The 12,664-nt window shown below is 45.0% G+C and overlaps 1 protein-coding gene across 1 annotated transcript in view; it reads right to left on the bottom strand.

The window, feature by feature from the left end:
- Window positions 1–12,664, bottom strand: part of lamc3 (laminin, gamma 3) — a 124,892-nt gene that overhangs the window by 65,641 nt on the left and 46,587 nt on the right. The window contains exons 5-8 of the mRNA XM_030436552.1: window positions 7,925–8,113; window positions 6,803–6,920; window positions 1,540–1,638; window positions 567–703 (exon numbers count right to left, since the gene is read on the bottom strand). Coding sequence (XP_030292412.1) covers window positions 567–703; window positions 1,540–1,638; window positions 6,803–6,920; window positions 7,925–8,113 — 543 coding nt within the window. The remainder of the gene's footprint in view (window positions 1–566; window positions 704–1,539; window positions 1,639–6,802; window positions 6,921–7,924; window positions 8,114–12,664) is intronic.

Here is a 12,664-nt window from a genome sequence, read left to right as displayed (position 1 = left end):
GTATGAAAAAGGATTTCTTAAGCATATTATCTGCAACGACGTTTGAATCGTGCAATCAGAATTTCACAACTGAACATAAATTATTTTCTAGCATCAGAGTGAGGAGGTCGACTTCAGTTTAGTCCTGTTTTCAGAGCACTACTGCACATGTAAATTGGCGGTTGTATGAAGCCTTTTCGTGGCTCCAGAGGGAGCTGCATGTTATCTGATAAATTGGCTGAATTGCATTGTGGGTAATGTAGGAACCGGGTTTTGGAAAGCAGTCGACTAGTCTAACATCGCCCCGATAACCCCGTTGGTCTCATTATCGACAGTATGAAAACACGGAGACATAAACCTGCATTCTTCTTCCTTTTGTAAAACCTACATCACCCACAATGCAACCTCGGTGACATCACTGCAGGCAGTTTATCACCTATAAATAAAGGCACAATAAACTATTGTGGAGAGGTAAAAATGAAGAGGGTGCAAAAACAAAGAGAACAAAGTAAACATGGTTGGTCTGGTTAATTCTAGCTGTGTAATTACAAAACCCCCCCACAGGCTGCTGAGCCTCAGACAAATACCTTCCAGGAAGTCAGAGGTGATGTTGAAGGCAGCGTAGTGATTGGACGAGGAGCAGGCCAGCGAGTGGCCGAAGCAGAAACACGGCTGGCAGCCTGCAGGGCTCCCTCGCTGTAGGTTGAAAAAGCCTGGCTTGCATCTGCGGGTACACACACACACACACACACACACACACACACCCTCATCTATAAAAAAAAGTTATTAACATGCAAATGCTGCACACAAGCCTCATTGCAGCCATTTACTACAACCTTGCCGTAGTGTTGTTCTCACTAATCTCTTTAAGCTGTTCTCGGGGTGGCAGCGTTTTAGGAATAAGGGACCGAACGTGGCTCCGCCGCTCGGCTGCGAGGACCCTGAGAGCTGACCTACAGACACCAGCTGGCACAGGGTTGGGACAGGAACAGTGCGAAGAATCAGCCACTACACTGGTCACATTACACAGGAGAGGGCCCTGCTCAACGAGCCGTGAAATCAGGCAAAAAAAAAAAAAGAAAAAGTAAACAAACTGGGAGCGCAGCATTATTCAATAGTTTGAGACCCGGGGCTGTGTGTATCGCTGATGTCACAGTGAGTTTATCAGAGTGATCCCGCATCCTGGAGGAGCAGGATGGGAACAGACAGGAACAGGCAGACTTGGTTATTGACATGTTCACTGTCCACGTCGTCCAAATGACGGATAGCTCTGGAACTTACTGCAGTTTTCTGAATAAAAAAAAATATATTCTTCAGTCTTTTCCTTTAAGTCCTCTGCTGCGCCTGTAGGATGTGCACACCCGTCAGCTGGGAGTAACTATTTCACATGACTGCTGAAATGCGGACTTTAAAGATCAGACGCGATGAAAGAAGTATTCTCTACATAAGCTGATAAACCGTTATAATAATTGCTTCAGTTCTTCTGGTTCTGGTTGCCTCGACAACCAGTGGTTCATGTGCGTCACACGCGGGACGCACGCGACAACCGTACAAACGCACCTGTCACAGCCGTGGCCCTCCACGTTGGTCTTGCAGAGGCAGCGTCCGTCCAGAGGAGAGCAGTGGTCGACGGTCCCGCCGGGGTCGCACTCACACGGCCTGCAGGCGACAAGTGACCAGTGTGAAGATGACAGGATGTAAATCCACCGTGTGTGTGTGTGTACGGTGTGATGGAGAAAACATGTTACTGAGCAAGAATTTTTTTTAAACAAAAAGGACAAATATAATGTGATTCTCCACACGTTGCATCTCTTCCAGATCACAGATGGCCGGCTACACCCCGGCAGCCCAGGAAGCAGCGGGGCGTCTTGCTCAAGGACACGTCAGCTACATGGGTACTTGTCTTGGGGGCTCGAACCTTGAATCTCCCTAATGACCAGTCGACCCCGCGAGTCATCGCCACGCTCATTTAAAAAACAGTTGAAAGTCAGTGTAAATAACCTTGATAGAAGCGAGTGTTCGGGGGGGGTCAGCCGTGGCGACTCGGACGGTGTCAGAATGTGTTTGATCACCTTCATTGATTGATGACTTTTGTTTGAAAGCGAAACGCAGGATCTGTTTTTTTTTTTTCTTAACGAGGTGCTATTACAAATAATTCAATTATCACCAGGCAGGCCGTCTCCACTTGTTTCTGCTCCAGTGGGCTGCGTAATTCACACCTCCACTCAACAGCCTGATTTTGCGGCATGAATGAGAGACAACAGTGTGTGTGTTTGTGTGTGTGTTTGTGTGTGTGTTTGTGTGTACAGTGTGTGTGTGTGCATATATGTTCTAATGTCTGCATTCATATTCTGCATGTTTGTCTTGACAGAACTTTGCCTGTGAGAATACATCTTAGTAAACAAAAGATCAGCTTTAATATGATTCTACCCTTTTTTTTGTGTGTTTTTGCCAAAATCTGTGATATTCAATGAAGGACGTGAGTTTCAGAGGTCAGAAATGAGATCTCAGTCAGTAATCCTCTTTCAATAAAGCTTCCTTTATCTTGAGCTTCACTTTAAACCTGCTTTAAATGATGTTTTGGGGCCATTTGCGGGAAGTGAAAACGAGCTGTAAATGCAGCATTGGTATGTTATTACCCACCAAAGGTCCAGTGGTAGAAATAGGATCTAAAAATGTATTAAAAAAAAGTGTAATTATGTTTTCATTAGCGTATAATCAGCTGAAAATCGTGTGTTCATTTCCCCTTGAGTGAGCCTACAGAGAGTAGGAGCTCGACATGTTGCACCGCCGTGTTTCTACAGTAGCCCAGGAGGGACAAACCCTGACACCGGCTCTTCAGAGGGTCTTTTTGGTGGCCACCGGGAGGGTGAGCTGAGAGGTGGTCAGTCTACTGCAACCTGCAACCTGCAACCACTAGATGCCACTAAATCCAACACGCTGGACCTTCCATGCAGTTAACATGTTAACTAAGTCCTGTATCCACCAGGTAGCATTGTTGTGGAGACGTGGCTGATGAAAGTCCAACGTGTACTCCTAATCCAACTGAGGAAGCTGCTGAGAAATATATCTGACTGTTTATCTTGACCCAAAAATGAAAATTCATTCATTATCTACTCAAAATGAATAAAAAGTCGGGTGAAGTTTCGTCCATTAAACATTTCCGGAGCTTCACAGCAAAATAGTGTTACAGCATCCTCTTAAACAACTGAAGTAGACGTGCAGCCACATGAAATAACTCCATACAGCTTATTGAGCGTAACCCGAATCTCCAGAAGCCCTGAGATCCCAAATTGATTTGAGAAATAAATTATTTACGACCTGGATGCACGGTCGAGCTTGCGCGCCCGCTTCACATGGGAGCTGCACTAACTCCTTTAGCTTAGCAAACCGCAGCGAAGATTTCATCTTTAAAAAGGATGCAAATAACATCTTTTTTAAAATCGATCTGGGATCTTGGGACTTGGATTATGAGCTGTATGGTCCCATTTTGTTTATTTTCTTCCTTTATTTTTTTTAACCTCAGTCGTTGAGGAAAATGCAGCGTTTCCGTTTTGCCGTGAAGCTCCAGAAATGTAATCTTTTGTTTACTTCACTAGTCTTCCTATCGGCTCAGGAGTCAAAGGAGTAGATAATGACTGAATTCCCATTTTTTGGGTGAACTTATCCTTTAAGATAATATCTTCTTTTACTGCTATCAGTTCAGCAATGTTCCTCCGCGAGTGGCTAACCTTGCCCGGCTGCTGTTTTGCTGCCTTTTTGCTGAAAACAGATGCTCGTTGCTGCTGGAAGAAGAGGCCGGATTTGTCACTACGAGCTGATTCGCTGCTGAGACAAAAATACAGATTTCTAGCAGCTTTGCTCACAAGAATACATTTTAAAACTCCTTTTTTTATAAGCTAAACTGAACGTCCATAGTTGTGTTTAACAGTGAGTCCACGTCTGTTGTCACAGTGTCCACAGTTAGGTGGTAGGAATAACACCAAACAGTCATTGATATGCTATTCAGCAGCGTCACAACTTAGCATTCCCTTGGCATGTAGAGGAGGTCAGGGGGAGCTGGACTTCTTATGAATATAAATACTGCAACATGCTTCTCACACACACACACACACACACACACACACACACACGCACACACACACACGCACCATCATATACATCTACTTGCCGGCTTCGCACGCGCCGCATACTTAGTAAGAGAGCGCTGTGGGGTCAGGGAAAGTTGGGCCGGGCTTTTCATCATCAGAATGTATGCAGCAGGTCAGCGCATCTTCAGGCTGCAACAAAGGGCGCAGTGTGCAGAAGCCTCAGAGGTGAGACCGGCCTCATATCTGAGGCATGAAAGCAACTCCGGCTATCTTGAAATAAATGATGACCCTCTGAGCTCACTCTTGTAGAATACTGAAATGATCAAAAAACAGAGCGACGCCGGGAAAATATTTCCATAGATGTGTTAGGTTTTTGTTGGTAGGGGCGGGCTCCACCTCAAATAACAGACAACAAGCGCAAATCAGCCGATCCATTAGATATCCTGAGAGCTTTTTACCAATCAGGGATCAGCAACAATCACTCTTTAAATACAATGGAGGTATTATTTTACTTCTGCTCAGTAATTCAATTCTGTAAATGAAGAAAAAAACATTCTGATAAATAGTTTTTGACAAGTAAACAATGGATTAAGGATATCTGAGTCGATGAAAAGCAGATTAAAAGCGGGATTATATTTTGGAAAAAAAAGGTACGCCGACCTTCCCGAAAGGAGACATCGAGCATTATTCACTCGACGGTCTTTGGAGGACGGCAGAGAAGTTTTCTCCTTCGGGGAGGGTCGGCTGCAGCAGAAGCTTACAGTAAGTTCTGTGTTCTGTGAGTTTCTGAAGGCAGTGAAGGCTGGATCCTGTCACCATGGTAACAGATGGAGGAGACCGCGTGTTCCCTGGCTCGGTTCTGAGGGATCTTCAAACAGCAGGTCTGTTTTTTTTTTTTTTTTTTGCTCTTGGTCTGGACGGCTGGCTGACTGACCAACCAACCAAGACACCGACCGCGTGCAGCAGGAGGGAGCTCATAGCAACGATTTAGCAAAACTTGTGATTCTCCTCACTCTCCATTTTCTGGGCATGGGTCATCAGGAGACTGGGTTTTTGCTGTATGGTCTAATTACATTGAACATTTAGGGTTTGGGCTCTAACATTGGATCTGTGAAGAAAAAAAACAGTCCTCCAACACACACAACCACCAGACGTGCAACATTAGCATTCGTGCGGGGTCACGTTGAGAGGTCGTCTTGAATGTTCGCCTTATAATTTACCCATTTTTTCTCTCTCCACCAACTCTTGAGGAAAATACGTAGTTTTTTAGCAGCAAAGTGTTCGAGTACATGTTCAAAGTTGCGGGCTGTAAAAGCAAAAATCACGGCAAAGTTGGGTAATAATTCTCTTTATTCAACAGAAAAACAAAACCCCTCTCACAGCGTACACAGCCAGTCAACCACTGTTGGTGTATAAAATGTAAATAGCAGTGTTTTACTGTGTAGCTACACGATATAAGATATGGTTATGATGAAAATGTCAACAATGGGTGGACAGAGCGCTACAGGAATGAGTCCTGAAACAAGTTAGATGTTAATTTTGCACTTCTGGTTCCCCTCGTCTTGAGGTCCAAGGATTTTTTTTTTCATGGGTTTTTGGTTAAATGCCTGAAATGAGTTCTGTGGTCAACACAAACACAAGAGATTTACTCTTGTTGTTTGCTCATAAGTGTTTAAATGAGATTACAGAGGGTGGCGTTAAAGTACATTAAAGATAATTACGTTAGTCTGCTCACTAATCTGTTTCTAACGGCCGACGTGAGTTACAAACCTTTCTGACGCTAACTTTTCAATTTGTAGCTTGATCAAAATAAAGTGTGTGTGTAGCTGAGAGCTCAGTGGAAGTGAAGGTGAAGTCGAAACTGCATCTACCGTAAGTGGTCAAGATGATTTTGCTTAACGAACAGGCAAGCCTCATAAAATTGCTACAGATCTTATATTGCAGCAATAATCCAAAATCCCATTGAAGAATCCGATCGGAACCAGGGCGATGATCAGATCTGGGTTAACCTACAAAAGTGCGTTCATCCCTGCATCACTCTATCCCGCTAAATATCAGACATGTGCCGTGTACTAGCAAGATTTAAAAACACACAGTATGTCGTCCAAGGCTTTCCAAAAGTAACATGAATATCGCTTTAAACATTCGATGCTGCAGCATGAAGCATGATTGCGATAAACATCAACACCTGCCGACTGTCTCGTCTGATAACACAGAAAACTGACTATAATTTCACTGAGGCGATAATAATATTGATGAAACAGTTGAGCAGATACACGTGCAAAGAGCAAAAGAGGCGGCAGACGGCGACCACGCAGGACTGTCAGAGATGAAATAACTGCTCCGGGTTTGATTGAAATATTTGTTACAGCGCTCTGGGTTGGCTTGCGTGTTGCGCCGGTTGTTAGCGGTTTGATACTGTATTTGGCACAATGTGGCGCCCGCTGATAAGGAGGTCACTAATTCACAGCGGTGTCACATGGAGAAATGAGAATCCTCTGGTTTACGGCAGCTTTGTAGGTTGATAAATTCAGGCTCGGGGAGCGTTAGATGGTAAAGCTGCAAAACAGGGAAGATTTATTAAGTCTGTGTCTGTGTCACCTGTTTATTTCTTTTAACCTCTCCGCCCTGAGATTGTTTGGTAATCCTTTTAATATTCTCTTTGTTTTTGTGCTTCTTGTGCCTCGAAAAATGTCTGCGCATCGGCGCTGATGGCCGCGTGTGCTGCTCACCTGCAGCCGCCGGGGCCGAGCGAGTGGTATCCGGGCAGACACGTGTCACACTTCAGGCCCGTCACGCCGACTCGACACGCGCACCTTCCCTCCACATCGCACTGCAGACTCGCCGAACCTGTGAGGGACGTCAGACAGACGGGGCGAGGGAAGAAAAAGATAAATGAGAAGGGAATGTAAAGGGTGCAGAGACAGAGCGAGGACAGAGGGGAAACAGGTCGGGGGAGAGGGAAAAAAGACGTCAGAATCCAGAAAGGTTATTGGTGAAATGCACTGAAATGGTCAGTACGGCTTTAATGATGGCTGTTATTGAATTCCTGTTCAGAAAGAACAGAGATGAGGCTGAGGAGCTGCTGTGTAACCTCGCAACCGCACTGTACCTGACATACTGTAGCTTTAGTTAATGGAGAAAAAAGAGCAGCTGGGGCAGTGTGGACGTGAGGGGAAAGTAAGCCTGATGGAGTCTGCTATAACCTTTTATCAATACAATGGACTCCGACACCTCTGTGCAACCACCTCCACACATACGGGGGGGGGGGATGTATTTGTTCAGTTCTTTCTCTTGGTTCTCCCTCTCCAACCGGACGATGGTGCAATTAGGAGGGGCCCTCGAATTATTCAAACGTCCCTCAGCCCAAAAAATGAGACCGTGATGGATGAAGACACGAGGTGTAGCGGTTGGTAACGAGTCAACTGGTCATTGATTTCTTCAACGGCTGTGATGGGCCGCCGAGGGCGAAGGCGGATCCGATGAGATCCGCGAGACACGGGACGTAAATTATGAATCAGAGGAAGATTCTGCTCTTCAGGCGAGGTTTGGCGCTCGGATAGCGTGGAAGACTAAATATTAATGAAGCGCTTATTAATGATTTAAAAAACATTTTTGGCCGTGAAATTTGCAACAATTAATCCTTTTTTCTCAAGTGAAATCTTGCTTATGGTGCGTTATTGCGCCAACGCGGGAATCCAGTTTAACCATAATTACATTTTCTCACGGCAGGGGAAAAAAAACAAAAACAAAAGTAGTGAGTAATGGTATTGGCACGGATTATAATTAGTGTTTTTTTTTTTAAGTTATTATCAAAACAATTAAGGGTGTTTTTTTTTGCATCGGCGGCTCACCATTAATATTGCAGCTGCAGGGCAGGCAGGGCTCCTCTGCAGATCTCCTGTAGTGGTTCTCTCTGCAGCGCTCACAGTGCGGCCCGTCTGTGTTGTCTCTGCAGCTCACACAGCGCCCCCCACTGCCGGTGCTCCGGTACTGCTCGGCGTCGAACAGGCAGTCGTCTGACCTCCCGCTGCAGTTGCACTCTGCGAGGAGTAAGAGAGTGAGGAAGAGGAGGAGGAGGAGGAGAAAGGTCAAGTGAGGGGAGAACGTGGAGAACATGGAGAACGAGGAAACGGCAGCCAGGGGTGGGGGGGGTAAAAAAAACAAAAAAGGGAGACGAGGCAACAAGGTAAAAAAAAAAAAAAAAAAAAAAAAAGAAAAGAGAGGAGACAGAAATAGACCCGGGAAAGAGACAGAGGGGGGATATATGTGTGAGAGATTATGTGTTCTGGGATTGGATCATAATTTAGAGGCTCGTTGCTAATCTCATTTCACAGAGGCCTAATGAGGAGCCAATCGGCTGTCAGGGGGCACTTAGATAACAGTAATTCATGTTTATACAAGAGCAAATTACTCAACTGATAACACACCATCGCGGCGCTCGTACCCCTCGCATCAAATCCCCCCTTAGTTTACCAGTTTACCCCGAGGGGGGATTTAGGTGAAATTGCCCATTTTATTATGAATCGAGCTCTCGAGCGTTGTGCTGCTGCAATAACCATACGATTATTACTTCCTGTTAATAAGTGGTCTCAACGGTGTGCACTTTATTTCAAAGATTAAAAAAAAAAAAATTAATGAATGAAAGGATCACAAGTTGCTTCGGAGCCTCACACGGTAGAAACTTGGGACCGTCGGTGAAAAACTTGAAAGAGATTTGATAAAAGAGTTCTGCGTTTCATTTTGCGCCGATACCTTCATGAAGTTATTATGAGTGAATGAATGATTTAATAAGACTCTTAGATAAACACATGTTTCCCATCCTGTCACCTCAAAAGTTGATGGTTAGCATGTTAGCACACATCCTGCAGACATAAAGCAAAGTTTGCCTCCATTCGGTGTTGCTGCCCCACCAGATCTGTTACAGATTGCACCTTTAAAGGGATATTCCAGTGTAAGTTTAATCCATGGTCTAACACACTGTGAAACTGTGTTAGACTCCCTCTCGAGAGATCAAGTTAGCAGACTGCTAATTTACGGAGTTTTATCAACCTCAGAAACGACCGCACGACAACAATACACTGCAGTAAATGGATCCAAATATAAACCGCCACCAAAAAGCCACAAATAATGCTCAGAACAGCACCAAACTTCAGCAACAGTACAAATAGGGTCTCAGCACATAGTCCGGGGCATCTAACCTCCGCTAGCTTAGCTGGATTTCTACTGAAAAGCTGACTAAATTTACCACTCTTCTGCAGCAGCTTCCTGTTGACGGGAAGTCCCGACGAGTCGATTACCGAGTGCAGTAGAGTTCCGCAGCTCATGGATGAAAATGTATGATTATGACTCCATGGAAAAGCAATCAAAGTTCATATGTGTCTTACCTGCCAGTTTATAACAGTTATTATCGAGAGCGGACAGGGAAAAGAACGGAATTTAGCATTTCTAACCGCACTCGGTAATCGTCACGTCGGGACTTCCCCGACCTGGAAGCTGATGTGCTGAGACCCTATTTGTATTGTTGCTGAAGTTTGGTGCTGTTTTGAGCATTATTTGTGGCTTTTTGGTGGCGGTTTATATTTGGATCCATTTACTGCAGTGTATTGTTGTCGTGCGGTCGTTTCTGAGGTTGATAAAACTCGCTAAAAAAATTAGCGGTCTGCTAACTTGATCTCTCGAGAGGGAGTCTAACACAGTTTCACGGTGTGTTAGACCATGGATTAAATTTACACCGGAATATCACTTTAATATTGACATATATGTAATCTGACCCGGAATTACAGTTCTGATGGGAACCAGCAGTCTTAGCGCTGTTAGCTTTGGCTTTTCTGAACACAACACACATCTTTTGACGAATGCTGAGTCCCCTTGTTATCACATCTGACTGCAGACCCTCTGCTCGTGGGGGCAACCCAACCTGACACCGACTGACACTCCACATTGAAAAGTCGCCGTGGCACGACTCAGTTCTGATTGGCACTGGTGGGCAAAATACGTCCAGCAGTCTCCGCTTGTCAGCTCCCATCCACTCTATCTTTATCGCGCCGGCTAGCGGTGCTGCCACTGCCGGTCAGGCTAGCAGATAGTCTGGTGGCAGCGCTGTCGACAGCAGCCTGTTTTGTTTTTCTTCAGTGGTTCAACTTCTGCCTGACAAAACCTTCTTTAGAGGCATGTTATTTCATTACCAAGCAAGCTTATTATTATTTTCATTGCACAAAGTTTGCAGCTATCAGGCCTATCAATGGATTATGACCATCGTGTGAACCGAAGCGAGGAGATGAGTTTGTTTAATTGCGGTTCCCCCAATCCTGAAAAGGAGCCTCGGGGCAGACTGAACATCTGGCTTCCCGTACCCCCTCTCAGCGAGTTCAAAAGTACATTTGTTAATGTTTTAATTACTAGCTGCTCCAGTTTCCATCCAGGTTTATTACTGTTTTATTATGTGCATTCAGTTCGTCTGCCATAAGCCGTCAAACAATTAAACAAGTAACGGAGTGAGGAGAGAAGTCTAAGTGTGGCGGAGCTGTTTAAAGGTGGTGTATGTGGGATGCAGGCTGTGCACGTATACAGCGAGGTGGAGCAAATCACTTAAAGCTGCGTTTCTCTGCACAGACTTCCACAGTTTCACCGTCTTGCCCGCCGCCCGCCCACAGCCACCGTCTGCAATCCTGTCCGAGGGACCGCACAGCCGCTGTGGAGGCTCCATACAAGTCAGGATGCAGACTCAGTGTGAGCACAGTACAGTGCACACAAAGGGCTCTTTCTTGTGCCGGATGGAGGTACTTCCCTCAAACACTACGCCTTACAGATTTGAAATACACAAAGAAAAATACTGCAGGGTATTCTTTTGGCGGAGGCCTGAAGCGTTATCGGCCGCGACGTCCGTTTGTCTCGATCGTACAGGCGCAGAAACGTGTTATTTGTAGCTGCGTTACATGCTGGAGAAAAAACAAACTGAAATGCGACTACAGCACATAGCTGTAGGCAACGTCTGGTATTGTTTAGGAGTGATTTGTATGGAACGGCAGTTCTGGTTGTTGTGTTAACAGCCCTGTCACCGGGGAATTATTTTCATAATTTGCAACAACAAATTCGTTAGGAGGGAAAGCGAAATGTAATGCCACCTGAGTCATGTTTTCTTTTCTTTCTTTTTTTTTTTTTTTTTTTTTTTGCAAATCGAGTTAACAAAGACATATTGCTCCCGAGTTGCACAATGTTGTTGCAGAACACATCAGCAAAAATGTTCCCTGGCAACGTGTTTCATCTGTTTTTTTGTCAGTTCTGGCAGCTCAGTGTCTGCGTGTGGCAGCTGAAGCATGATGAAGAGGTTTCTAACACTCAGTTTAGGGACTCAAATCACTTGGTTAAGGTCAGGGGATGATTTTTAGCGAGTCCTACACCCTGTCTGCCCTCCATCCACCCAGCCTGCTCTTTAAACTGAGCTGCATGTGGTACGAAAAAGATGGCACTTGAAATATTGTTGCCGAAGGTGACATAACACAGGTAGCAATTACTGTCAGTTTCCTTCACAACGTATTTGACGTTATTTCTCTGATTTGCGAGATGATGACAGCCTGCGACCAATCCGAGATGCAAATTTATTGCATTGCGTCTTTCGTGTGATTTGTTCGGAAACCAAAAGCCAGATTTTGTACGCTTCTGTATCTGCGTGCGAAAACAGAGATGGCCCAGCGCCGTCGGGGGCTAAAAGCCACGGCACTAACCTCTTTTGAGAGGCCGGTCCTGCAACACTTCAGGCTCCTGTAAAAAAAAAAGAAAAAAAAAGGCCTTCCAAGGACACCTTCATTTGCATATCATGCCCATATAGGCGTGGACGTTGCTCTGATATTGCCCCTCGGGGGCTTTGTCTCGCTGAAATTAGCCCGGACACATCGTGACAACCACGTTCTTCTAACATAAACACAGCCGCCTCACAGCTCAGAGGAAAGTCTTATTGCAGTTAGCGGTGTGGTCATCCTTTTATAATCCAAACGGTGGTGGCAATACTCAATTGCCACTCAATTTAATCCTCAGTTTCATTGTACTCTCCTGTACAATGACAATAAAGACTATTCTATTCTGTACTCTGGTTAGAACACGTCACATACTTGGAAAGAAACCCAACTAGTTGGCTGAATCATGCAAACCAGTTTCAATCCATTATCGCATCACTAAGTGCATGATTTTTCCCAATTTTCTGGATTACTGTGGTTCTCAACGTGTGTGTTGTAAGATGTCCGATCAAATATGCTCCAGTAACAAGCTGCTGCGGTGCAAAGACTTCCTGAGCAACCCATCAAATGACATAACATCGTCCATAAACGGACATAAAATGCCAAATCAGTGCGACGGTGAAGTAACAAAAAATAAGTATGGGAGTTTAGCTTTTTGTGAAAATATACTGAGGTGGCAGAAAGCCCGGAATTATGGATCTTTAGCGGTCGATGGAAACAGTTGAACAATGGGAAAACAAATATAAGTGATAAACAACACATTAACTTTTCATGGTGGCATTATGGGAGTTAGTGCTCTGTGACGGAGCTGTCTTTCAGCAGCGGGGGCAGAGTTTAGGGAGGCTAAATGAGGTTCGC

This window comes from Sparus aurata, chromosome 12, assembly GCF_900880675.1.
Source record: "Sparus aurata chromosome 12, fSpaAur1.1, whole genome shotgun sequence".
In the NCBI taxonomy this organism is placed as follows: Eukaryota; Metazoa; Chordata; class Actinopteri; order Spariformes; family Sparidae; genus Sparus; species Sparus aurata.
The sequence above is the reverse complement of the archived record's forward strand: the minus strand, read 5'-3'. Positions and strand labels throughout refer to the sequence as shown.